At 41.6% G+C, this 27,364-nt stretch overlaps 1 protein-coding gene across 2 annotated transcripts in view; it reads left to right on the top strand.

Moving 5' to 3' along the window:
- Positions 1-27,364, top strand: part of Chst9 (carbohydrate sulfotransferase 9) — a 296,669-nt gene that overhangs the window by 241,527 nt on the left and 27,778 nt on the right. For both annotated transcript variants that reach the window (XM_085833406.1, XM_085833405.1), the window contains one exon: positions 12,944-12,981. In XM_085833406.1, the coding sequence (XP_085689532.1) occupies positions 12,944-12,981 (38 nt within the window). The remainder of the gene's footprint in view (positions 1-12,943; positions 12,982-27,364) is intronic.

The following is a 27,364-nucleotide window of genomic DNA, read 5'->3' as shown; positions in this document are numbered from 1 at the left end:
AAACTTGAATAACAGCTTGTGTGATACATCTATGCAGTCTGCCTATTAGCCTTTGCTTGCACAATCTGCATTCTGAGGGAAGAAGATCTAGGCTGACTCACTGTATGCCAGGCCCTGAGTTAAGTTCTCTACTTTTGTGAGCTTGCTGACTCAATGAAAACAATTCTACAGCTATGTGTACCAGCCTTAGTTCAGAGACAAGAGAGCTCAGAGTAGTTGTGTCCTGCCTGGTGGTCCCCAGTACTGGATCATTACTGAAATCCTTGTTCTGCAGTCAGTTCCTCTCAGAGCAAGGCTTGCATCCTTAAATGTATATAAAGCTTTAATTGGCATTTTTTCTATGAAAACCTAGGGTTGTTTTTTGAACTGAGATTGTGTTGGGTTTGGGATATTTGGGGGTTCTTGTTGGTGTCACAGGGTCTTGTCCTGGCTTCACTCTAACTCTTTATGTAGCCAAGGATAACTTTGAACTTCTCATCCCCCTGATTCTATCTGGGTGCTAGGATTATTACAAATATGAACCTATATACTCAGTTTATATGGTGCTTGTGTTAGAAGTCAGGGTCTCGTGTAAGCTAGGCAAGCGTTCTTTTAAGAAAGGAGTGGCTGTATAATTTCAATTTAATGTTCTAAAGAGTCATCAAAATTATTAAGAAAATGTAACTGTTCTCCAGTGTTTTGTTTAAGTATCCGTGTCCCTCTTCATATTTCAAATCAAGAGCCTCCCATCCTACAGCCCCTCCTGTCTTTAGGAGGGATTGCCTGACATTCTAAGCTCGACTCCAAGCTTTGCCCCTCTCTCCTCCAATATCTTGGTATCATTTTAAATTTAGCAAATACAGACCCATGTTCTCAACTCCTCTGGCACTCCTCTTTCAAATGTACCCAGTTTCCTGTTTCCAGCTTTGCATGAACATATCTTCTCACAGGTAACTGAGTTTCCAGTGCCTTCAGTTTCTGTATTTCCCAGTCCTCCATCCCTCATTATGAACTGTAAAGTCAGTTACAGTTCAAACTGAACACTCATCCAGGCTCTGCCCCACCACCTGCAGAATTGGTATCCCCCAGTCATGTCACTGTTGGGGTGATCTTCCCAAAACATCATCTTAATCAATCCCTAACTCAAAAGTGTTCTAGGATACCCTTCACTGAATTCAAGGCAATCATGATCCCTTATGTTAAAATGTGTTTGCACGTGGGGCCATATGCTCCTGTTCAGGGTGCACTTCTCACTTTGTGTTTAAATCTTCCCTAGTACACAACAGCCCTCTGACCAAGCAGAACCCTCCTTGGCTATTCCACACTCGGTTAATGGCTTGCAGTGGGGGAGCACATGTTTTTGGTTTGTGTGTGTGTGTGTGTGTGTGTGTGTGTGTGTGTGTGTGTGTGTGGTGTGTATATACATGTGGAGGCCAGAGGTTGACTTTGGTGTCATTCCTCATTTGCTCTCCACCATTATATGTTGATTCAGCCAGGACAGCTAGCCAATGAACTTCACAGATCCACCTTTCCAGCCCTCCTGATCCCCAACACGAGAGTTACAGATGCACTGCCTTATCCAGCTGCTTATGGGGGCTCTGAAGATCCAAATTCAGGTCCTCATGCTTGCCTCATCCAGGCAGTGTCTTTCCAGACTGAGACATTCCCCCAGCCCCTGGCATGTGATTCTGTGCTTGCTTTTCCTACTGAGTTTGGCTTTGTTCTCATCAGCAATGTTCTCATTGTTCACCCCATTCCCAGTTCAAACATAGAGTCCTCCATAAAACATCTCCCAGTTTCCCATCCTGTCATATTTGTGCCAACCATATAGACATTTTCACAGTCTTTCTTAGAATCAAAGACTTTAAGCAGTGAAGACTACATGCAGTGATTAAAACACTTGCTATGTTCAAAGACAACGAAAGCATCCAGGAAGGTGGGAAAACCTGCCGCATAGCACACAGACTGAAAGTGGCAGTGGGAAGCAGAGGCGTCAGAAAGTGACCCATCACCGGAGCGGCAACATCAGGACTTAGGTGTATTTTGCCTCTGACTAAATAAGCAATTTACTATAAATATCTGACAGCTCTGTGATTTGGTGTTGTTTGTGTGTGAGAAAGTTCATTGTTCCCTCTACTTTATTTCTGCACCCCCTAAGCAGCTAACAAGCTAACTTGTCTAGAGTAGACAGCTTTTAAAATATTATTACAGGAGCAAATAAATGAGTTTTAATAAAGACAAAAGATCTCTATTTGGGGAGAAATGTGCAGTGTTTGGCTTGAAAACTAAGGCAAGTGATAGTTTCTCTAGACTTCTCACTGTGTAAGCAATATTGTTCATAAGAATTTAAAGATTGAATTGAGTGTCTCAAAGAGGTTGATGGACAAGGGGATGAAAGCAGCCGGGATATGTGCATATCTTCTTCATCTGCGTGCTTTTTTTCCTGAGGCTTTAGACTCACACTGTAATTGTTTTTACTGTTACTGAGCCATCCCCCAAGCCATCTCACAAGACTTTTTTTTTGGTCAGAATAAGTAATAAATAATTAACAACTTAATTTTTCACCTTATGACTATCAAATGTACCCAGATGTTTTTCTGCCTTTGTTTCCACAGGTGTGTGCATACACACACCTGTGTATACCCACAATCACAACCCACATATCTGACTTGCACCACGGCTCTCTTCTGAAAAGCAGATAAACTGTAGCTCCAGAGAGAAGTTCCATGATCTTGGGGAGAATGACGGTTTATTGCTATGACAATGATACTTGGTATTGCTCTCATCCTGCTTTTTAAGACTCATATCTTGCACCTAGCTTTTGTTTCAGTAGAATAAGAGATCAAGCTACTAGCTTTAAATGGTGCCTAAAAGTCTCTGCTTCTAGATAGTTCCCAGTGGTGGGGGCTATTCAAAACAATTGATATCTCTCTTGGGGATAAAAGCAGCAAGATAAACATGTCTGTGCTATATGTATTAGTACAAGGTCTTCTCTGCCATTTGTCTCAGAAATAGACTGACTTCAAACAACAGTTTACATCAAATTCAGTTTCTAGACAAAGAAACTGAGGCTTGACAGAGAGTAAGGTATCTTCTTGGCGAGGCACCGTCCCGAGCACCCGTAATTCACTTAGCCCCTGGGCTCCTGAAGCCCTCATCCATTTCCACTCTGTGTTTCAGGGCAGTGTTGCTTCAGTTTGCACAGACTTGGTTGGAGGTAGGCACCATAGGTTTGATTGATACAGCAATTTGCATCTCAAGGCTGCACTCGATAAATACAGTGCCATGAAAGGCTACTCTCTCACCAGCCAATCTCCCCCTCTGGGCTGACTTTAGAAGCTCATTGATGTCACTTCCTTCCTCAGTCAGCAAGTGAATTTTCTTTAATTCTCAAGACCAGCTGTCCATGCTGTCAACAGAAAGTTATTAAAATTCCTTTAAAGTGAATAAAAATAGCCTAAAAGCAAATGTACTTGGAAACAGGAAAGAATCAGTATGCAAAGTCCACAAACCTCTGAGCAAAATAACGTTGATCTAACCAGAGATTTCAAGCACTGTGTATTCAAGATGCTAGAAAAAATAATTAAAGGATGCTGAACCACCCACTCCTTAATCTTTTATTAGTGAAGGTCTATACAGTTATAATTTATCCCCTTAAATTCCATTTCTCCTTTTCAAATATGATTTGAATAATTTGGGAGATGATTTAGCTTCCCTTTAAGTGGGATCTCCTTCCTGTGTTATTCCATGGGTCAAAGAACATTTAAAAGTCCACCAGACTGAGAAGATCTAGAGGAGGAGACAATATTATCACCAGCAGCCATCCGAACCACTGGAGCCTCAACATAATAACGCAATTATGCTTTTGACTTTGTAGGATTTCAACAGCTCAAAGAGAGAGATTGTTTATTTCTTATACAAAGAACCACAATAACTGGGCTGGAGAGGTGGTTCAGTTGAGAAAATGAACTTGAGTTCAATCCCCCAGAACCCATGTGAAGTCACAGCATGGTGGCATGCACTTACTATCCAAGCACTGAGAGATGGAGACCAACAAATCCCAGGCTCATTGACAACCAACTAGGCTAAATTAGAGAGGTCCATGAAAAGTGAGAGATCTTGTCTCAAACAAACAAGTAGGGAGTATCTGAAGTACACACCCAATGCAGAACATTGGCCTCTACAAGAACATATACAAACACATACACATACAGAGAGAGAGAGAGAGAGAGAGAGAGAGAGAGAGAGAGAGAGAGAGAGAGAGAGAGAGAGAGAGAGAGAGTTAATTTACTTTAATAGCTATAACACTCAGGAATGAGCTACCTGGCTGCTGAGTACCCTCAGCTTTGGTTGTCACTGTCCTGTTATTTCCCCTTCCCAATAGCTCTTAGCCTCCATCTCTCAGCAAGTGGACTCCAACCTTGTTGCCTGATTGGTGCATTACTAAGTAGCCAAGAACCTTCCAAGCATAGGTATGTTTCCAGCCGTGCACATGTCCACTGTCACCCACCTCTTTCTTGTTTGGACAGATTCCCAGAATACTGGGCTCACTCAGATTTTTTGTCTCAGAAACTTATACAGAGTATTGGCACCAGCTCAGGCTTGTGTTTTAGGTTCCTGCCATCACGTATTTTACAGGTTCCATCCATGACCAGCCAAGGCTTTCTAACTACACAAACCACATATCCTATAGAGTGCATATGTGTCCTTTCACTATGAAATCTTAATAACTTGCAGCATAGTCCTGGAAAATGATAAAAATTTGGCTAAATTCAAGCATGTGTGTGTGTGTGTGTGTGTGTGTGTGTGTGTATCTTTAGGGAAAATAAAAACATATCCTAATTCATTTAGAATTCGCTCTCTATCTTTGCTTTCAGTTGCCAGAACTTGGAGTGTGTAATACAGAACTGTCATGCAAAAGATGCTAGATAAAATAAGGCTGTTAACAGGAACTTCTGCTTTGGATTGGTTTTCTAAGACAGTTTCCACTGTCTTATCCAAGGTTTATGTACCCCAAGTTGACTTCGTTTCCAACCTCTGAAGTTCCAGGATCAAAGTTTGTGTCATCATGCCCAGCTTACAAAATAATGATGATGATGATGATGGTGGTGGTGGTGGTGGTGATGGTTATCCTTGTCAACTGAATGTTTAAAAGCTCATGGACACTGTGACAAACTACCTGACAGAGACAACACAAGAAAAAAAAAACAGTTAATATGACTCACAGTTTGAGGAGACACAGTCTACCATGGTGGGGAAGACTTACCGAGAAGAGAGAGAGACAGCGTGGTCACATGGAGCTAATAGTTAAGAAACAGATAAATACCAGTGTTCAGTATTCTTTCTCTGTGTTTGTCTCTCTGTCTTTGTCTCTGTCTCTGTGTGTGTCTGTCTGTCTGTCTGTCTGTCTGTCTCTCTCTCTCTCTCTTTCTCTCTCACACACACACACACACACACACATTTTATCTGAGATACTAGCACATAGATAATTGCTACCCACGTTCAGAGCAAGTCTTCACTTCTCAATTAAATCTTTCTGGAAAAATTCTCCCAGACACATCCAGAGTTATGAATCCTAGGTGACTCTAAATCAATTAACCATGAACCTTATACATGACAACATACCTGTGATTATCCTGCTACTCAAAGAAATTATAACCTTTCTCTGCTGCCTTAGTAATACGCTCATGACCGTCATTTGCAAAATCTGCTCAGTCTACCTTCAAAAGCCCCCATATTAATAGTTTCAACAAAGTCCAAAGTCCAAAGTCTTTTTTCTGAGGCTTAAGCTGATCTGTTAGGTCCTCCTTCTTCTTGAGCTTCATGTGATCTGTGAATTGTATCTTGGGTATTCTGAGCTTTTGGGCTCACTTATCAATTAATTCATACTAGCTGTGTTCTTTTGGGATTGGGTTACCTAATTCAGGATGATATTTTCTAGTTCCATCCATTTGCCCAAGAATTTCATGCATTCATTGTTTTTAATAGTACATTGTATAAATGTACCACATTTTCTGTATCCATTCTTCTGTTGAGGGGCATCTGGGTTCTTTCAAGCTTCTGACTATTATAAATAATGCTGCTATAAACATAGTGGAGCGTGTGTCCTTATTACATGTTGGAGCATCTGGGTCTTCAGGTAGTTCTTAGAAGGGGCAACAAAATACCCATGGGAGAAGATACAGAGGCAAAGTGTGGAACAGAGACTGAAGGAAAGGCCATCCAGAGACTGCCCCACCTGGGGATCCATCCCATATACATTCACCAAACCCAGACACTATTGTGGATACGAACAAGTGCTTGCTGACAGGAACCTGATATAGCTGTCTCCTGAGAGGCTCTGCCAGTGCCTGACAAATACATAGGTGGATGCTCTTAGCCTACCACTGGACTGAGCACAGGGTCCCCAATGGAGGAGCTAGAGAAAGGACCCAAGGAGCTGAAGGGGTTTGCAGCCCCATAGGAAGATAAAAATATGAGACAACCACAACCCCCAGAGCTTACAGGGACTAAACCACCAACTACAGGGTGCACATGGAGGAACCCATTTCTCCTGCCACATATTTAGCAGAAGATGGCCTTGTCAGTCATCAATGGGAGGAGAGGCCCTGGGTCCTGTGAAGGCTCAATGCCCCAGTGTAAGGTAATACCAGGACAGGGAAGTGGGAGTGGGTGAATTGGTGAGCAGGGGGAGGGGAGATGGGATAGGGGATTCAGAGATGAAATGAGGAAAGGGGATAACATTTGAAAAGTAAATAAAGAAAATATCTAATAAAAATATTCTTTAAAAATCTTATAAAGTTTCAACATCCAATGGCCATAATAAACATTCCTTTTCCAAAAGGGAAGAAGGAGACATCACAAAAATGGGACAGGCTAAAACAAGACGAAAGCACAGCAGAGGAAACATCGACTCTTGCAGCCTCTTGCTGGGCATCTAGGCTTTCAGAAGCATCATTTGTGCATTGGTCAGTGTTTCTCAGCATGGTATTTTCCATTTGTCTTGTCATGTTCTCAAAATGCTTCAGATTGCAGAGCTTTTCAGATCAGGGAACTTCAACTTGTATCTGCAATACCATGACCTCTAGCCCTAAGTATTTCAGCAAAGAAGCACAGACCCTATCCCTACAGTCAGGGACTCTGTGCTTCCCTCTGCCCCATACTATCACCGGCTCCCTTTTGCTGTTTCCTTGCTTCTGTGTCTTTTCCTCAGTGATGAATGCATCTTGGGGTTCTTTTTCAGGGTAGGCAGGGCACTCACTGAATCAAATGCACCACCATAATGATCCTGTTTCTCAAATTCTGGAATCATCAGGGGGTTGATCATGTGATACCCAATATCATCACCTAGATGCTACCAATTTTCTCTGTACATGCAGATTAATAATTGCATATTTGTACACCAGGAAAGAAGAGTTGATTTATTGCCTTGCTGTTTCCAACCCCACCCCACCTCAAGAAAGTGTTTACATGAAACACTTTCAAGGCAATTCATTTCTCCAGCAAGGATTATGTTAAACGTAGATTACAGTATACATGTAGATGTATGCCCAGATGAGAAAGAGATGAAGCCAAGTTCTTTGGAAGCAGGAAACAAGATGTTTAGCAGCTACTATCTTGTTCACAGTTGACTCCTCAGAGCTCAGTCCTCATATGTGACTTGAGGAAGCTGATCCAATGGTATCCATTGAATAAGTGAATAAGTTACACCAGATAGGATCCTTTCTGGTCTTAATTTCCTGTAGCCATGTGTTACCAATTAGCCTCAACTTCTTCCACATGCTTCAATTGACTTTCCTTTTTATCTTCTTCCCTAGGCTAAGCCTCGAAAGCTATCTCCTAGTGTTTGCACTCCTACAAAATCCGCAAACCATGTTCCAGCTTCTCTCCATACTCTGTCCAATTTATTTACCATTCCACTCTTCCTTCAAATAGCCTCTCTTCTGAAGAGCCCATAACAGCTTCCAAGTTTTCAGATGCCTAAAACATGAGACAACTGACTGGGCTTCCGGTCACCCAAAACTCCATGGGTAAGAAAACTTCCATCTCATCACTTTCATCTACCCACTTTCAAAATACTCTCTCACATTCTGCCTTCTCATGACTATAGTTCCTGTAGTCAAAGTCAGGTCGTATCTCTGAACTTGGATTTATTGTCTTGTATTTACAGTGTTACCAAGCTTTTGCTCAATGATACCTATTGTATTAGTTATTTTCATGTTTCCATAATAAAATATCATGACCAACATAACTTAGAGAAGAAAGATTTTATTTGGGCTCATGAATTCAGAGAGCAAGTCCATAATGGCAGGGAGGCATGTGAGCAGGTGACTGGAACAGAAAGCTGAGGTAGCACATCCTCAACCTTGAGCATGAAGCAGAGAAAGGACCTAAAAGTAGAGTGAGTCTATGAAGCCTTCCTCTCGAAGCTCACCTTCAGGAGTGAACTTCCTCAAGCAAAGCTAAGCCACCCTGTAACCCCAAAGCAGTGCCATCAACTGGGGACCATGTGTTCAAATACATAAGCCTACAGCAGGCATCTCTTATTCAAAATGCCATACCTATCCAAAAGATAAGGCTGTAAAAATCCTGTTCAATGAAAAGTTGATCATAATGCCACTAATATTGTGGTCCTGAATTGTTGGTGACACATTTCTGAATATGTTATAAAAGGATATAGTGTTTAGTGGCAAAATAGCCATGGGAAACCTAGATGTTCTTCAAGGCTTGCAATATTTCTTGGTTCTTCTCTGTGTTTGCTGATCAGGTCAGTCATAACTCAATTGATTAAAAGCATTTCTCCATGGTTCATCTCTATTATCTCAGCACCAGGATAGCCAAGGCAGGAGGATCATAATTTTCACATCAGCATGAGATAAACAATGAGTTCTATGCCATCCTGAGCTACACACAAGATCCTGTCACCACTATCACCACTACCACCATCATCACAGTCTCCTCCTCCTCCTCCTCCTTCTTCTTCTTCTTCTTCTTCATCAAATTATTACCATTTTACAGTTTACAGTTTGTCTTGCTTTCTCTTCCTTACTTCTTCTAGACCATGACCTTGTTGATATTCTGCTGTATTTATCTTTGAATAAACAGAATTTAGGAGGTGTCTGGCATACTTAACTTAGAATAATTTTTAAATTAACATACTGTACTCCGCAATCTATGACAAATGCTTCCAGTTCATTCAATTACTGAAAACAGTTAACAGGTGATGAATCTGAAGTTTTCAGGGGCTGGACGTTGTTAAAAGAGCTAGAATCTGGAAAGTTATTTCACATGTTGTGAACTACCATACAAAACAAACTTAAAAACTGCAAATTCTTGCAGATCTGTGCCTGGATGCTAAAGGTCTAGAAGCCTTTTGCTGCTGCATTATGTCAGCATTTTTCAGAGGAGCAGATTCATAGCTGCTCTTAGATCCTCAAAGGGGCCTGTTATCTTAAACAGGTTGTAAATCACTGGTTTAAATTGTCTAGGCAGCAAAAGAATATCCCTTGAAGTTGTTTTGTCAGTTTGAAGTAATTAATCAACTAATGTACAGTAGAAGGAGAGATGAATGGTTATCCATTAACTTGTAAGAATGGAATATAGTTACTCAAGAATACTAAATTAGAGAAAAGTTAGTTCCCTAAAATGTTGCTGGCGATGGGTTGGAAATGTTGCTCCAGCTTCCATTCCTGAAGTTCACGAATGGACCATGGATCTCTAGAACCTGTTCAACTTTGGATGAGCAGTGTGTTCACAACCTCCTTCCGTAGCTCATTCAGCTGCATTCGTTAAAGACACCATGCAATCAAACATAATTTCCTGCATTTTATCAGCTTTCCATTCCAGAAACCTTTTGAAGGGTTCTTATTCCCTGCCTTGTGGTCCGTTTCAACAAAGCCACATTAAACAAGGAGCAACCACAAAGCAGGCAAGCCATCCCATCCAACCCACGGTGCCGACTGCTGAGTAAAAATTATTAAGCCAAACAATGGTTTTTAACAATAAACAATGTCAATTTGAACACGATGAACAAACCATTCTAACTCTAGTCTTCTACCCAAAACAAACAAACAAGCTAACAAAAATGATGTCTACTTATTGCAGGTGTTCCCAGGAAATAATGTATGGGAAGAGAATCTACCACCCAGGAGTAGCCCCAGAGTTGAGCTCTGAGAAGTAGCTACCTACTTCTCTCCATGGCCCTAAATGCATGTCAGATTAGAATAAGAGAATTTCTTGGAGCTTATTTACTATTTCTCCTGTAACGAGCCGCAGCAATCACTCTATCATCATCAATACTAATAGAAGATGAAGAGGAGCCTCCATGGGAATGAGCACTTCTGCTCTTCCAGAGGACCTAAGTTCTGATCCCAGCATTCACAGCATGCAGTCAGCTGTCGCTCCAGCTTCCTCCACTCTAGCTGCCCCTTCTGTCCTCTAAAGACTAATACATGCACACATGTCTCTCTCTCTCTCTCTCTCTCTCTCTCTCTCTCTCTCTCTCTCTCTCTCACACACACACACACACACACACACACACATGCACACGCATGATCACATACCTTTAAAAATAATTACAATAATAATAAAAACATTTTCAGAATGTATTGGACTCTCTCTCTCTCTCTCTCTCTCTCTCTCTCTCTCTCTCTCTCTCTCTCTTTCTCTCTCACTCACTTTGACCCGTGACTTGGGAGAATTTTTCTCAGGACATCCAAAGTCTAAAGGTACTCATATTCCCTGCATAAAATGCAGTATTTGTGAAAGGCATCATACTTCTTCCCACACACATTAACCATGTCTAGCTCATATTCTGTGCCCAGTACTGCAAATGGGTCCTCTGTGAATCATCCCAGGATCAGTAATAAAAACAATCTGTGGATTAGAAGTCCAGATAAAGAGGCTGACAATACTATAATGTTGGTGGCTTTAAACAACAGCACAAATTTGTCAGCCCCGTGAGGTCAGAAGTTCAGAGACAACTCAGCCAACTAACAGCAAAGTATTGACCAGCTGCACTTGTGGGAGGCCCTAAGGGAGGAGCCATTTCCTTCCATCCTCCAGGTCCTAAAAGCCAATGCTGAGGCTTTCCCTCAAAACATGTTGTCTCTTTGATAAAGCTACCTGTTAAATCTCAGCACTGAAACATATATGACTGTCCAATGGAGATCTTAAAAATAAAGAAAATCTTTTTTTTATTATCTAGCACCTCCAAGCTTGGCCCTGGCATTTCTTGGCAACAGCTTAATCAAATATCATCTATCTGTTTACCATTCTATTTTCTATGTTCCTTATATCTCTACTGTGCCCTAAATGATGCCTTGCCTGGTACTCAATTGTTCAAAGTAGACTTATAGGTGAATGATAAAATGACTAGAGAGTTTCGCTTATATGTCTTTTTAAGAAACAGACTGCCAGATTCTTTTTAATTACAACAACAGTAACAATAATGTACAAAGGATGGGAGTCATTTCTATCCTTCTCGCATATAGGAACAGGGAAACAAATTCAGGTCACCAGGCTTGGTGACAGACACTTTCACCCAGTAAATTGTTGGGACAGATGGCCCATAGATTGGCACCTTCCTAAAAGAGTGAATGTGCAACTCACATTTACATCCTGGGGTATTTGTCCCACAAAAATCCTGCAACATCCAAACCCCATATATTATATTCACGGCAGCTTTACTCTGTGCAGCCAAACCCAGTAACCACATAATTAATAGGGTACATCCATAGTGTGGAATAGTACTCAGTAAGCAAAATGAAGCAACTGCTGATTCACACAGCCATGAACATCCAATGCAGAGTTACACTTGTTGATAGAACATCAGTCCCCAGGGGTTATAGAGCCATATGATTCAAATTCTATAACAGTCTTCATTTAGATGTTCTCACTGAGGCAATCTGGAGAAAGAGTACAAGGAATTTCTCTGTGGGTTTTTTGTTTGTTTTCTTTTGTTTTTGTTTGAATTGGGTTGGTTTTGGTTTTGGTTTGGTTTCGAGACAGAATTTCACTCTGTAGTCTAACCTGACCTCAAGTCAGTAATGCTCCTGTCTCATCCTCCCAAATCCTGGGATTACAATCATAGTGGCATACAATATTGTTTTACCTCTGTATTATCAGGCTCTGAGATTACTTCAGTTAAGGTTTATTTGTTAAAGGCATGCTTAATAAAGTTTTCAGCATAAAACTATTTGCAAACCATAATTTTGGTAAACTTTCTTCTTTCTTTTCCTTCCTGGAAATTAATTTGGTTGTTGATTCATTTTGCTGAAGATTTTTAACTCCCGTGTGAGATACACATGACCCTAGCCATGCTGGGGCGTCCTCACAACTTTGCAGATTGCTGTTCTTGGATTCTTATTTTTCATGTTGATCTGCTGCCTTCTGTCCATTACTCTAAACTTTTCCTATCCTGACCAGGGTATTGTCTGAGATATTGGCTTGTATTTCAGTCTACAGCAACACTGTAACAATGAAAAGGGTCTTGGTCATTTTCCAGACAAAGAGATGTTTTGGAAATAGTGACTCACAGCTCATGCCTGTAACCTCCACAGTGGGGAGGCTAAGGTAGGAGGACCCTGAGTTCTAGACCAGCTCGAGCCTCCTGAGCTCAGGGCTTGGCTTCCCAGGGGCTGTCTTGGTCTGGAACCATTGACAGGCTCCAGCCTTTCTCCTCTTCTGTGCTGCTCTGACAGTTGAGTACAACTGACTATCCATCATCCTTAGCAAATGTCCACTGCACTTCAGTCATCCTTGCCTAGCATGCTTTTCAGGCTCTGACATTATGCTCTCCTTCTTGCTGCACCTGTACCTGACCCTATGGTGATTCAGAGCCTTGTCCACAGAGCCCATGGCAGCTTGAGGTGATTTGGTTGAGGACCAAACAGGATCACAAGTCCTATACTTTGTCTTGATGAGTGTGACTTCATATAAAATTTCTTTCTGCTTTCTTTTTCAGTGACTACAGGAAAAATCCAGAAACAGATCACGAATCAGGTACTTCCTTGCCTTCTCATAAACTGTAATTCAGATTCATTTTAAATGCAAATACTTAAGTATTAGTAAATGTTTCAAAAAGGCTTTGCTCATCATTAGCTATGAGCAATAGATACAATCTTGGTTCTGAGAACCAATACCTCACTCGTCTGTGAATGGCTGTGTGCTTTCTCATCTGTCTCAACCTCATCCTTCCCTCTACCTCATCCTACCAAAAATGAAAGATACACTCTGCCACTCCAAACCCGGAAGTGTTCCCATGACTATATTGTGCTCTCGGGAACAAATACTCGCACAACTCAGGTAGCTCTCCTCTGTCCTCTCAAGTGTTAATTCAAACAGCTCAACTGAAGAGCTACCTGGGTGCACTAGGGTGGAAAGGCACCTGAGGGTCATCTGCCTTTCTTAACTTGGCTGATGCCTTCCTATCTGTTTCACACTCTCCATGACCAGTCTGTGACATGTAACCACTCATGGGATAAAGCAGGAGAGGCCATCACCAAGAGCTGTCCTGCCCAGTCCACTGACCCTTTCTACAGGCCAATTGGACTGCAGGGCCTCCACATGCTACTCACTTAAGAGACTCTGAAAAAACTGACATTGGCCTGTGGCAAAACACTGCTCAGATCTCACTCACAGATACAAATCTCTGTGGCTTTTTTCTTTCTTTTTCCCTGGTATAAATTATAACTCACAGTTGCCAAGGAGAAAGGTGGTAAGTCTGTATTTATACTGGGCAAGGCATATTTTTCTTTTTCTGTTGTTCTGCTTTTTTATTTTTAATGTTTCTGTTTATTGTCTTTTTAGTTAGCATGCAAATAATGGGTTTCAGGAGACTTTGGATGTAGCTCTGTTCGTAGAGTGCTTGTCAAATGAGCATGATGCCCTGCATTCTCTCTCCATCAGCACATAAATTGGTTGTGGTAGGATGTGCCTGTGCTAGAGCTCTTAGAGATGGAGACTTGTGAATGAGACTCAAAGCTCAGGCTACCCTTGGGTACTGATGTAGTTGGAGGCCAACCAGGGACACTGGGGTCACTGTAGCCTCCTCATGCATGTGTATTATACTTTGTCTTTACCCCTCCCATTACATTACCCTAGCTTCTCTCCCATCCTTCTCCTATGGTCTCCCAAATAGTTTTCTCTCTGCTTTCATACAGGGTCTGCATTTGGCTAGAACATTCCCAGAAAAATAATCAAGGAAATCGAAGTCACTTTTCATAAAAGTGCCTACATGTCTATATTTCTGTGACAATATTCTCCTATATCTAAGTCACTAACGACTTCAAGAATCAATTCCAACTTTAGTTCCTGTTGTTAATTCACTCAAATATAAAGACATGGCTTTTGCCTAGTCCGTGCCAGATACCCCTTAGTTTATTAAACATAGAGAACCTGAGTTCAATAGGCAGAAGCAAGCATCTATCAGGAATATTTTTTTTGCTTTTCTTTACATGTTAGCTGGCCAGTCCCCAAGGCTGGATGCTTTGAGTTCCAATCTGGTGCTAACAGCCTGGAGCATTCCTGGAGAGCCACTTATCTTCAGCCCACATTGCCAGGCCAAAGAAACTGAGTCCCTGTGTCAAAAAAAAAATGTCAGCAGAAGCAGCCATGGGCTGGATGAACTTACCAGAAAGGTCCTTCTGTCTGAGCTGCTGCAGCTGGGAGGGGCCACCAGACCTCAGAGGAGATCTTCCTGCTTCAGTTAGTGTAACTGAAAACATACTTCTTGTGTGACCAGGGATACCTCTAATCTAGATGATCCCTCACTAGTATGAGCAGAAGTTGGCCTGGCGAGTGGTTCTAGATTTTTACATCAAATATAATAGTTATGGCTCTAGCAATGCCAACCTTAAAATAGGGAAAGCACAGTTGGCGAGGATTCTTTCTCTCTCTCTCTCTCTCTCTCTCTCTCTCTCTGTCTCTCTCTGTCTCTCTCTGTCTCTCTCTGTCTCTCTGTCTCTCTCTGTCTGTGTGTGTGTGTGTGTGTATGTATGTGTGTGTACTAAAATTTGTAAAAGAAAGAGGGAAGGAAGGAGGGAGGTAGAGAAAGGGAGGGAGAGAAGGAGAGACAGAGAGAGAGAGAGAGAGAGAGAGAGAGAGAGAGAGAGAGAGAGAGAGATTACATCTGGGGACAGGGATCTCAAGAGATCAAGGGCATGAATGTAATTTCCCTTTTTGTGCATTATGGCCAAAAGGTTTCCCATTCTCTTCCCTCACCCACCCCCTTTTGAACACACAAGTAAAGGTTGTGTTACCGGAGAAGAGCAGCATGCTCTGTATTTGAGAATATAATTGTTGTGTAACAATGGAGTCAGCTGGCCTCTGGCAGGGTTCATTTACCTCTCAGATCTGTCTCTTTACATTCTTTTGACATACTTGAGTGGTTTTATAAAGCAGAGACATAGTCAAGACCTGCAAATTTTATTGTTATTATGTTTCTGCATGAGAATGCTTTTCTCATGAAGAGGCCTGCTTTCCTCATTGATATAAGGAATAAAAATAGTTAAAAAAAAAAAGTCTAGTGAATTGGGTTCTTTTTGTTGTGAAGCCTCTGCCAGTCGCATGTATTTTGCTGCCTTTTGAAACTACTCCTCATTTTCTCTTTCCTTCTCCCTCCCATCTGTATTTGTCTTCCTAGTATATATCTGCTTTCGTGTGTGTGTGTGTGTGTGTGTGTGTGTGTAGATAAAATCTAGGAACCACAAGTAAAAAGAAAGCATGGTATTATTGCCTTTCGACAATGGCCTTAATTTGTTTAATATGCTTATCTCCAGCTGCATTGAGGCAGGTCCTTACAGGAGAATTTTTGTTTCCTCTATGTTATTCCTTTGTTCACTTGGCTAAACTAATAGAATGTGTGGACACCCAAACAGAATGCCAAATATTTACTCATGATCTTAAACATGGATCTGATGCCAGTCTCAATAAGCAACTGAATGCCTTTGAACTTTCACATAAGAGAGTAATGCTTTAATGTGTTTCTTACACGGTCCTTCTCAGAACAGTGAATCACATTGTGCAACCTTTGTCCAACAACTTACATTTCTAATCCCCCAGTGGAATTTCTATTCATCATTGTTCCAATAAGGGGCATGATTCCCATCCCCAAAACCACAATTCAAAGCGTCATCTGACAACTTTAATTTAACCAATTTCTGAAAGGAAAGCTAAGACACCCCCTTTGGGTTTTTTTGTTTTATAGTTATTGTTTTTTTCTCTTTTACTCTGCTTTGTTTCATTTTTCTGAAATAAAATCTTACTGTACAATCCAAACTGGCCTGGAACTCCCTAATGTGGCCCAGGATGCCTTCAAATTCATGATAATCCTCTGTCTCCCTCTTTGTGAAACCACTGTGCTATCAAAGGAATTTGGCACTTGGGAAGCATCTGTTTTCATTGGTTGGGAGGGATGTATCTCTGGTGTGTTGTCAGGAGCCTGTGAGAGGCAGCTCTCTCCTACAGTGTGCATTCCAGGGATCCAAGTGAGGTAGCAAGCTTGGTAGCAAGCACCATTCCACAAGCCCCAAAAGAATCAGTTTTGAAAACTCACTTTGGATAGTCAAACAGAATTCTTTATCAGACAGCAATGCAAAATGGAAAACACTTGAGCACTAATCTTGCCCCTAAATCCTTCCTGCTGGACACTATAAATTGCATAATTAAACTGCAATTGAAAACCAAGCCTTTACTCTTGTCCCTTCTTTTCCCTACAGTGGGTAGACAGAGTTGTGAACCAACCCGAGAAATCAAGGCTGGAGGAGGAGCGGTGCTCAGGCCCCACTGGCCAGAATCCAGTGTGTGTTTTTCGCCTCCAGCTCCTTTAGCACATCTGAACTCTGAGGACAAACAATCATTTGAGTCCTCTGGAGGGAACCCAGAATTCTTTCCCATGAAACTCACTGGGGAAATCAGGTGCTTTTGAAAAGTAACTCGTTAATGTAGCTTGTTTACAGAAAAGGACAAAAGTGAACAGCAAAGGACTTGGCAGCTCCTCTCCCAAAATGTCATGAATGCATGACCCATTTTTTCAGCTGTGTCTTTGGCAACTCACTGCCAGAGTAATCGCCTATCTGGAAAATGTTACGCGTTCAGATGAAGCTTCCTATGGGTCTACTGAATAATTTTCATCATGGTAGATTAAAGCAAATACCTTAAAATAGTTTCAAAAATATTTTCAAAACCAAATAATTGTCATCATGAGGAGAGAGAGGGGAAAAACAGAACCCAAAAGCCTTTTCCCTTTGCTGCTGGAAACAGCCTTGTTATAGAGTCAACAAATCCAACCTCAGGTAAATGAACACCGGCTGTTTAAGTTCTTTATAATGCAGGTCATCAAAGCCCTTTAGTACATTAGGACCTCAGGGCTTTGCAGTGAGGTGGGAGGGAAGGGGACTGCATGTGGGAATCCATGCTTTATGAAGAGGTATTTCTGTTGTGGAAAACAGCCCTGATTCAGGAGCTAGCATCAAGACAGGTTTGCCCTCACTGATAACCCAGGCTATTCATGAGTCTTCTAGCATTGCCATAACATATTAGTGCGAATGGAGGCTTTAAAACAAGATAAAGTTATAGCCTTCCAGGTCTGAATGCTATACATTCAAAATCAGTTCAAAATCAAGTGTCACCAAGGGTACCTTTCTTCTAAAACCCATGGACAGGGTTCTTCCCTATACATGTACCAGCCACCCTGGACAATCCCTGGCTCATTGCAACACCACTTCAATTCTTTCCTGTTTTTCTCCTCCTGACTCCACCTCCCTCCTATTGTAAGGATGCCAGCTATACTGACTTAACTGATATTGCTGAACTCACCTTGATTACATTTGTAAATAGTCCGAATCTAAATAGGAACATATTGACAGGGACTAGACATTGGAACTTCAATGTATCTGTCCAGAAGACACAAGTCAACCCATAGTAAACTGAAAATATTGGTTATCTCAGCCTACTTCTCCCTACCCACACCACTGCTGTTGGGAGTGATTATTGACTCTGCTCGTGTATCAGATTCATCCTGGATATTGTTCACAGAAATCTAGAAACCACACTACCATCAAACTCTGGACCAGTGATTCTAGTGTTGAACACAGATTAGAGGACAAACTTAGGACAGCCATTTGCTTCACTAGGCTTCACCATGTGTTTGACAATGCTCTAAGCATCACAAGTCACAAGTGTGCTCTCTTACTCCTTTGGAAAAGACAAGCCAAACCTTCCTAGGTCATTTCTACCCCATCTCTTTTTCCAGTGTCGTCACCGTCTTCTCTCTACCTCTCTTTCCTTCTGTATGTCCTCTTCCTCCACTTCTTACTTCCCCTTCTCCTCCTCATCTACCCACCTTCTTTCCTCATGTCTGCTTTAAAGTTTGAAAACTGTGAGGAGTCTGTGGCAGGCGGATCACCATGACTTCAAGGGTGACCTGGGCTACAAAGTCAGACCTTATTTCAGTTCCACCAAATAAAACAAGTTTGATAATAAAACAAGAACATCCACTGCATGAGCAAAATACAGACACTAAATTGAGCCTCTAGTCAGCTGATGACAGGCCAGACAAGAGAACAGGAGTCACAGCTTGTGCCCCAGAGAACCAGAGAAAGCGGAATGTTTTAGCTTCTCCATACCTGGTCCATGTCCTCCAAGTACGAAGGCATAGGGGCACATTTAACTCCTCAGTGCTTTCCTAGTGAGTAGGGTAAAGTGGTGAATCCCATTTGAAGTGGTACTTAGAACTTTCTGGAAATATGGAGTCAGGAAAGGTCTGAGGGAAAACCTACCCTCCAGATACCCTGAAGGCCTTCTCAGGGACATTTCCCATCCTTGACTGGGACAAGTATAGTGACCATTTAGGCCTCTTCAGTCAGCAGTCAGCTTCTGCTCTACCTTCACCCTAAAAGTCCATGTCACCATGTGGACGTCCAGTGGCCAAGAAGTCTTCAAGGATAGAGGAGCCCTGAGTCTTCCAGTTCCAGATTGTGTCTTGTAAGTATTCAGAAAAACAATGTGTGTAGCTCATTCACACCCTTGCTATAGATATCATAAAGGTTAGAGAAACTCTATTAAGACGACTGCAAGCAGTTCGTGTGATTGTGCTACAAAGTAAAGACTGAAAGTTCTTCCCTCTCTAGTCTACAAAATTAGATCCTAGCTTGGAATATAAACTCCAAACCCAAATTCTCTTGTCCTCCTTTTGAAAAGATACTCCCACACCCTAGATGAATTTTCTATTCTACTTCTGTATGTACTAATTAGTGACACTTGTAAAAACCATTCCATCACTACCTTAACCCTTACCTCTTTGTGTATAAATGACTAAACTGACTTTAAGCTCCAACTAATTTCTTCTTTTCTGTAATCCCATTTGTCAGCTCCTTTGTTGCAGATCTTTTTCACTCTGTACCTTGATGATTTCCATCCCAGTATGATCTTTGTGATTGAATAGTATCTCTCCTAAAGGAAGAACTCAGGCCTAGATCATTTATGTCCATTCTCAGACCTTGCTCCTCTTAAGAACCAAGTCAATTGCTAATTCTTCCACTGACTGAACTATAGCAGCCACTGTGGCTGTTGCCTTTAGAGTTTTCTTCCTGCACTAGGCTATGTTCACACCTGTGGGTCTTGTGAGGGAGAAACCAGGTGTTGTCCTGAGCCCTTCCCAGGTGACAAATCTAAACCAGAAAACAGAGGGACAGGCCAATGCTGCACATGCTCTTTCTAAATAGTGATCTCATAGGTAGGGGTGGACACCAAAGGCTAGAAGGACCCATGATTTTTATTTCGCTTGTACTTCTATATTCCATGTAGCCTGCAGGATGTTCAAAAGTAAGCTTGCTTGGGTTGGAAACTTCCTGATTTCTTTCTTGTTCTTTTTTTCTTTTTTTCTTTCTTTCTTTTTTAAGAACTTTTCATTATTTACACTTCAAATGTAAATACACTTTAAACCCTTTCCTGGTTTCCCCTCTGAAAACCCCCTATCTCCTCTCCCCTCCTCCCTCCCCCTTCCCCCTCCCCTGCCCCCTTCCGCCTTTCTCTGCTCACCAACTCACCCACTCCTACTTCTGGATTTCTTGCCTTAACCTGAGCATGCCCATACGGGTGGGGTGGTGTTTACTCCTGCCTTTTCTGCCTTTTCAGGGCTGCATGAACTTTAGAGCTTGCAAGTTTAAAGTGGGTTCACTAACTTACAACATCCTTACCGAAATGGCCATGCACTTAAAGAGATTGTTTGGACTTAAAAATATTGTCTTTGTCTTAATGAAACTGGCAGGGAGGTCATCTTAAGCTCTTTTTTTAAGATTACAAATCTGTGAAAACAAGACTGAATTGGATCAAAAGATGGTGGCACTTGCTGTGGTTGAAAAGAGGGATTAAGAAATGACAGTCTTTATTAAAGGTCAGCCAAGCTACAGAGCTAGAACATGCTTAAGTATAAATATCAAGGCTGCTTTCTGAAGTAGAGCCAAGAAAGTTAAATTATTATGTAAGGACTTCTGGAAATAATGTGGAGACAAGAAAGGTAGATGAGAAAATGGCTCTGATGTGTTGTTTTTAATTAAAGGTTTATTTTTATTGGTGTGTACATATTTGTATGTGTGTGTACCCATGACACAAGTATGGGCACATACCCTGGAGCTGCAGTTATTGGTGACTCTAAGCTATCCAACTTGTATGCTGGGAACTAAACTCACATCTCGAAGAGCACCAAATATTTAAAATAACTAAGCCATTTCTCTAGCTGTCTGTGGTGTTTGAAAAGATACTAAGAGCAAAATATATGTTTGGAATAAACATGAAGGAAGTCATTAGCAATCAAATGTCCAGGTAAGCAGGCAGTGCCTATGAATACCCACAACCTGAGATTATGGCAGTCACTGGAGCTCAGGCTTGCATTCATCTGTCAGAGCAATCCTATGACGATCAGTATGCTAAGACTCATACAGACAGAAACTTAGGCCTGAAATCAGGCTTAAGTGACAGGCATGTCCAACATTTTGATGGACATGACATTGTCCAGAACATAACATTGTCATCTACAAAGTTCACATTCCATAACTACCCAGCCAAGTAAGTAAAAAATAAAACAAAAATCTCATAATGTTTTAAGTAAGTGTGTGACTTTGTGCTGCGCTGTACTCATAACTATCCCGGATTGTATGTGACATACGGCCATAGAGTGGACATGCTTGGTCTCAATTGTCATAATTGTCATAATTGGTCTTGTCATAATTAGCATTAAATAAACAATAAGAAAGATAGGTAGCATTATTATTGTTTATGAACATGTGGAGATGCAATGCTAGGTTTTATGCGGAATTACCTCATTTAAACTTTGTAGCAATAAAACAGTGAGATAAGGGTTCAAAGTTAATGCGATGAAGTAGTCTGACCAAGATCTCAGGCATGGTAAGTAGCAACACGAGACAGTGTCATGGCATTGAACTCTATATGTCAAGTCCTAGCTTGTTCTCTGTGGCTCTCCTCACTTTATCAGAAGAGAATAAACCAGAGTGACCCAGCTAATGCTCAATCCAGGTGTGTTCTATTCTGGAACAGTCTCTTCTCCTTTACTCTACCTTGGTTTCTGTGGTTGTCTCTCTAGGTCAGTTTCAACACTCAGGACCACACACACTAGCACCCCAATTTTAGCCCTAAGACTGAATCAGAACTTGATACCAATTTGGACCACAGAGTTCATGATGCTTTTTTTTGAAGAAGATCATATGCTTAATCCAGTAGTCCCTGTTGTGCATTAAATTACTTTTAAAATTAAGTTTTTTTAAATCATATGAATCTGTTCAAAAAATATTTGTTACCTAAAAAGAAATTAAAACTAGAAAGAAAGAAAAGAGGTAGGTGTTGGGATAATCTGTTGCCCGTGAGCAATTTTTCTCCACAGAGCTCACAAAGAGATACTGTGAATGTAGTCAAAACCAAAATACCCACGGAAAGAGTTACAGAGACAAAGTGTGGAGCAGAGACTGAAGGAAAGGCCATCCAGAGACTGCCCCACCTGGGGATCCATCCCATATACAGTTACCAAACTCAGACACTATTGTGGATGTCAACAAGTGCTTGCTGACAGAAGCCTGTTATAGCTGTCTCTTGAGAGCCTCTACCAGTGCCTGACAAATAGAGGTGGATGCTCTCAGCCAACCATTGGACTGAGCACAGGGTCCCCAATGGAGGAGCTAGAGTAAGGACGAAAGGAGCTGAAGGGCTTTGCAGCCCCATAAGAGGAACAATAATATGAACCAACCAGTACCCCCAAAGTTCCCAGGCACTAAAACACCAACCAAACAGTACGCATGGTTGGACCCACGTCTCCAGCTGCATCTATAGCAGAGGATGGCCTTGTCAAGGTCATCAATGGGAGGAGAGGCCCCTGGCCCTGTAAATTCTCTATAACCCAGTGTAGATGAATGCCAAGGTCAGGAAGTGGGAGTGGGTGGGTTGGTGAGCAAGGATAATGGGAAGGGGATAGGGGGCTTTCAGAGTGGAAACCAAGAAAGGGAATAACATTTGAAGTGTAAATAAAGAAATTATCTAATTAAAATTAAAATAAAAAAAAAGAAGCAGAAAACTTTCACTCACACCCAACACAACACAGGGTCTTGTGCTTTTCAGTTTTCAGAAAAGCATCTGACTTTTTAAAGACCTCTCACTTTTTTCCTGCCTCTCACTTTTTGACTTTTTTATAATTATGTACCTCTCTGTTTTCTACCATTTGTTCCTAAAGACATGAAGGGAAACGGAAATGTTGTCTCTTGTTAAATTTTACTAACAAAATGATCAGCAGTAACCTTGGAATGTCTGTATCAGTACATGTCAGCAAACCTCAGCACCTAAGGTTCACTCCCTCATGTCACCAAGGGAACTGAGGTGCCCCTCTTTGAATTCTTAGTCTTATTTATAAAAAGAAATTAAGAGCCAACTCAAAAGGAGACTTGAAGACAACTGCATTCAATTTTAAGAAAAACAATGAGGCAGGCAAGGTGGGATTACCTGGAGCTGTCAGGTGGGGGGTCGGGGGGGGAATGCAGAAGAGAATGAGAGGAAGCCATAAGCTTTGATATAGTCAGGGAGGTCAGCAAGCTGTGTGGTGAGGATGGGGAAATAAGAAGAAGGACAAGGAAAAGCCATGCTTTTCTAAGTTATTCAGAGAAGCAGACAGGCTCAGCTGAGCAGAAAGGACAGCAGCTCTGCAGATGACAAACTGGTGGCAAGTAGGTGGGAAACTTAGGTGTATAGTTCCATCAAGAGGATAATTATCCCTCCTGTCTCACATTGGTCTCCTAGCCAGGGGATTGACAAGCCCATCTGAAAAATCCCTTAAGAGAGGTGACAAATGCCCTGGAGAGTTAGAGAACTCTCCTTTCACTGGGGAGAGAAAGTGACCACAGTTGTCATTATATTATACACAAAGGAAAACAAATTTCCTTTGAGTTTTTGTTTGCAAAGTAGCACTTATTAAAAAACAAATGTCTGAAGAATTCAGAAAATATATACAAATAGTGAAAATTCAGAGTGCCAGGAAGTAGCCAATGAAAGCGATCCTGTCTTTATTAGCCTTAATGTGGAAAAAAAGTTACTAACCAGAGAGGTGTAATGTTATATTCTGCGGTCAATCATCAAACAAAACTGGGGAAAACAAGACACTCTAGTATGTCATCACTGCTCTGCCTGGCTCAGAGTCTATTAAAAGAGAATATTTTCATCTTAGAATTACTGGATAATTCAATTAGGCCAATGTTCTGTGGATGTAGAATAATGCAATTTACTATGTTGAATGATTAGCCAATCAGATTTCTCCCATTTTCCAAAGCAATGGATTAACCAAAATGTGACCATAAACAAAATAGATTTTATTAGGCATAATCTACTTTGTAAACAAATGAAATTAATTATTTGCCTGACCTAGAGCTTTGAAAATGAAAGACCAAAATTGAACACATGCTTCCAATTTTGATTCTGTTACTAAGATGACATTTAATGTAAAAGTTACAATTTAACTTCCCCTCAAGTATTCCATACTTGAGACTAAATGACTCCTCCAAATATGTTCATCAGCAGATGGGAGCCACTTATGGCCTCATAAACTTCCAAAGCAAGTGAAATTATCCAGCAAAATAGAAAGAGATTACAATAAAGCCTCATCTGGTTATCTCAGAGATGATTAATGCCTTCTGTGTTGCTTTAATGATGCAATGAATATTGACAGATAATCACCGTTCTCCACACCAGGAAAACACTGGAGACAAATATCAGCAATATATGCTTTCCATCAATCAATAAGCAATTTCTGCACACACCCTGTGTTTAGAGTTGTGTTATGAAAGATGTGAGAGGAAGTGCCAACACCGGGTCTGTTCCAAGGAGCTAAAAATGTGACAAGTGCCACAGAATAACACAGCTCATGTCTTATTGTGTAAGCAGTAGAGATAATGTAGGAGTTTAGGAAAATCAAAAATGGATGAAGTGGTCAGCAGTTAGCAGTCAGTGGTCAGTGGTCAATTGTCAAAAAAGAATCATGGTTGTAGGAAGCAAGGTGCCTTAAACACCAAGATTATCCAGCTCTGAGGGTGACTTATGTTACACCTCTGTCATTAAACACACCATCCTGGTCTGGAGAGATGCTGAGTGTGAGGAATGGAATTCAAATCCCCAGATCCTATGTGAGCCAGGAGGTACGGTAACCACCAGGAGTCCCAGCACTAGGTAGACTTTGACAAGGGATGATGCAGGGCTAGCTAGGGTAGCCAAGCCACAAGCTCTGAATTCAGTTGAGTAACTCTAAGTCACTAACTAAAGTGAAGAATAATGGAGGATGAAGATTGATACCCGAGGCTTCCAAATGTACATGTGCACACATATGTGCCCCAAACATGTGAACACACATATATGTGCAGCATATGCACACACACACATGAAAAGTCCACAGTCTTTGCCACAGTCTGGTATTCCAGCAGTGTGGTCTTGCCCTCCTCTTTCATTTTGCTGTTTTAGTGGACTATCTCTGCCTTAAGCACGCAGGCCTGCTCATGCCCTCCCCCATCTCCACACTCACTCAATACAAGGCCAGCAGCACATCTACTGCCTCCCATACCTGAAATGTCATGCTCACTTATCTCAGGTTTCTTTTAAGCTTAACTGGATCCGAAAATAGCTTCTCCCTGGGCATCTATTCAGCGCAGACTCACCTCTCTTCCTTTGATGCACTTAAATACATCACTCTGATTTAGTCCCTGCATCCACTTAGCAGCACAGAAAGGTTCTTATTCATTTACTCTCTAACGTGCCTTTCCTATCTTCACCTACATAAACACCCGTGCCACAGAGAATAGGGGTCTTGTCAGACTTTTCACCCCTCTAGTCTCATACCATGAAACAGTGCACACCTCAGGTGGTCAGTGAATACTTCTTGAATGAATGTACTAATTAATTAGTTCTGTCAGTTGTGACAATGGTCTAGATCGAGAAAGAGAAGTTGGCTAAGTGAAATATTGATAGTGGGATGTGGAGTTTGTGGAAAAGTGGATAGAGAATGGATTCTGAACACAGGCAAGAGTTAGTGGAGTGTGATATGAACCAGCTTCAAGATTGCTATGGAGAATGACTATTATTATTTTTTGTTAAATATTTTCTTCATCTATATTTAAAATGTTATCTTGAAAGTGCCCTATATCCTCCCCACCCCCCCCAGCCCTGCTCCCCAACCTACCCACTCCCACTTTCTGCCCCTGTCATTCCCCTGTACTGGTACATATAATCTTTGAAAGACCAAGGGCCTCTCCTACCATTGATGGCCTACTAGGCCATCCTCTGCTACATATGCAACTAGAGACACAGCTCGGGGGGTGGAGGGAGGGTGTTACTGGTTAGTTCATATTGTTGTTCCTCCTATAGGATTGCAGACTCCTTTAGCTCCTTGGGTACATTCTCTAGCTCCTTCATTGGGGGCCAAGTTTTCCATTCAATAAATGACTGTGAGCATCCACTTCTGTATTTCCCAAACACTGGCATCGCCTCACACAAGACAGCTATATCAGGGTCCTGTCAGCAAAATCTTGCTGGAATTATTTATGGGATGGATGCCCAGGTGGGGCAGTCTCTGGATGGTCCTTCCTTCCATCTCTGCTCCAAAATTTGTCTCTATAATTCCTTCCATGGGTATTTTGTTCCCATTCTAAGAAGGATCGAAGTATTCCCACTTCGATCTTCCTTCTTCAATTTCCATGTGTTTTGCCAATTTTATCCTGGGTATTCTAAGTTACTGGGCTAATATCCACTTATCAGTGAGTGCATATCATGTGTGTTCTTTTGTGATTGGGTTACCTCACAAAAGATCCTCCAGATACATCCATTTGCCTAAGAATTTCATAAATTCATTGTTTTTAATAACTGACTAGTACTCCATTGTGTAAATGTACCACATTTTCTGTATCCATTCTTCTGTTGAGGGACCTCTGGATTCTTTCCAGCTTCTGGCTACTATAAATAAGGCTGCTATGAACATAGTGGAGCATGTGTCCTTATTACAAACTGGAGCATCTTCTGGGTATATGCCTAGGAGAGGTATTCCTGGATATTCCTGTAGTACTGTGTGCAATTTTCTGAGGAACCACCCAACTGATTTCCAGAGTGGTTGTATCAGCTTGCAATCCCACCAGCAATGGAAGAGTGTTCCTCTTTCTCCACATGCTCTCCAGCATCTGCTGTCACCTGAATTTTTTGATCTTATCCATTCTGACTGGTGTGAGGTGGAATCTCAGGGTTGTTTTGATTTGCATTTCCCCAATGATTAAGGATGTTGAATATTTTTTCAGGTGCTTCTGAGCTATTCAGTATTCCTCAGTTGAGAATTCTTTGTTTAGCTCTGTACCCCATTTTTAATAGGGCTATTTGATATTCTGAAGTCCAACATCTTGAGTTCTTTATATATATTAAATATTAGTCCCCTATCTGATTTAGGATTGGTAAAGATCCTTTCCCAATCAGTTGGTGCCTGTTTGTCTTACTGACAGTGTCTTTTGCCTTACAGAAGCTTTGCAATTTTATGAAGTCCCACTTGTCTGTTGTGTCCAGCCATTAGACCACATGTTTGGATTTTAGTCTGGAAAGGCATCTTAGAAACCTTGACGAGGAGAAAAGCACCAGGGTAGCTAGGGCGCAGGGTCGGCTGACACTCGCCAGCTACCCACAACACCCTCCACAGGATCTTAAGACTTCTGGTGAGTGGAACACAGCTTCTGCTCCAATCCAATTACGCACGGGACCTGAGACTGCATTAGTTAGGGAAGCAGAAACCGGCCTGAGTAGGGCCACAGGCCTCATCCGGCCGGATCAGCACAGGGGTAGCTAGACCGCAGGGTCGGCTGACACCCGC

Source organism: Mus caroli, unplaced genomic scaffold, assembly GCF_978045245.1.
Source record: "Mus caroli unplaced genomic scaffold, Mus_caroli_1 scaffold_19, whole genome shotgun sequence".
Lineage (NCBI taxonomy): Eukaryota > Metazoa > Chordata > Mammalia > Rodentia > Muridae > Mus > Mus caroli.
The sequence above is the reverse complement of the archived record's forward strand: the minus strand, read 5'-3'. Positions and strand labels throughout refer to the sequence as shown.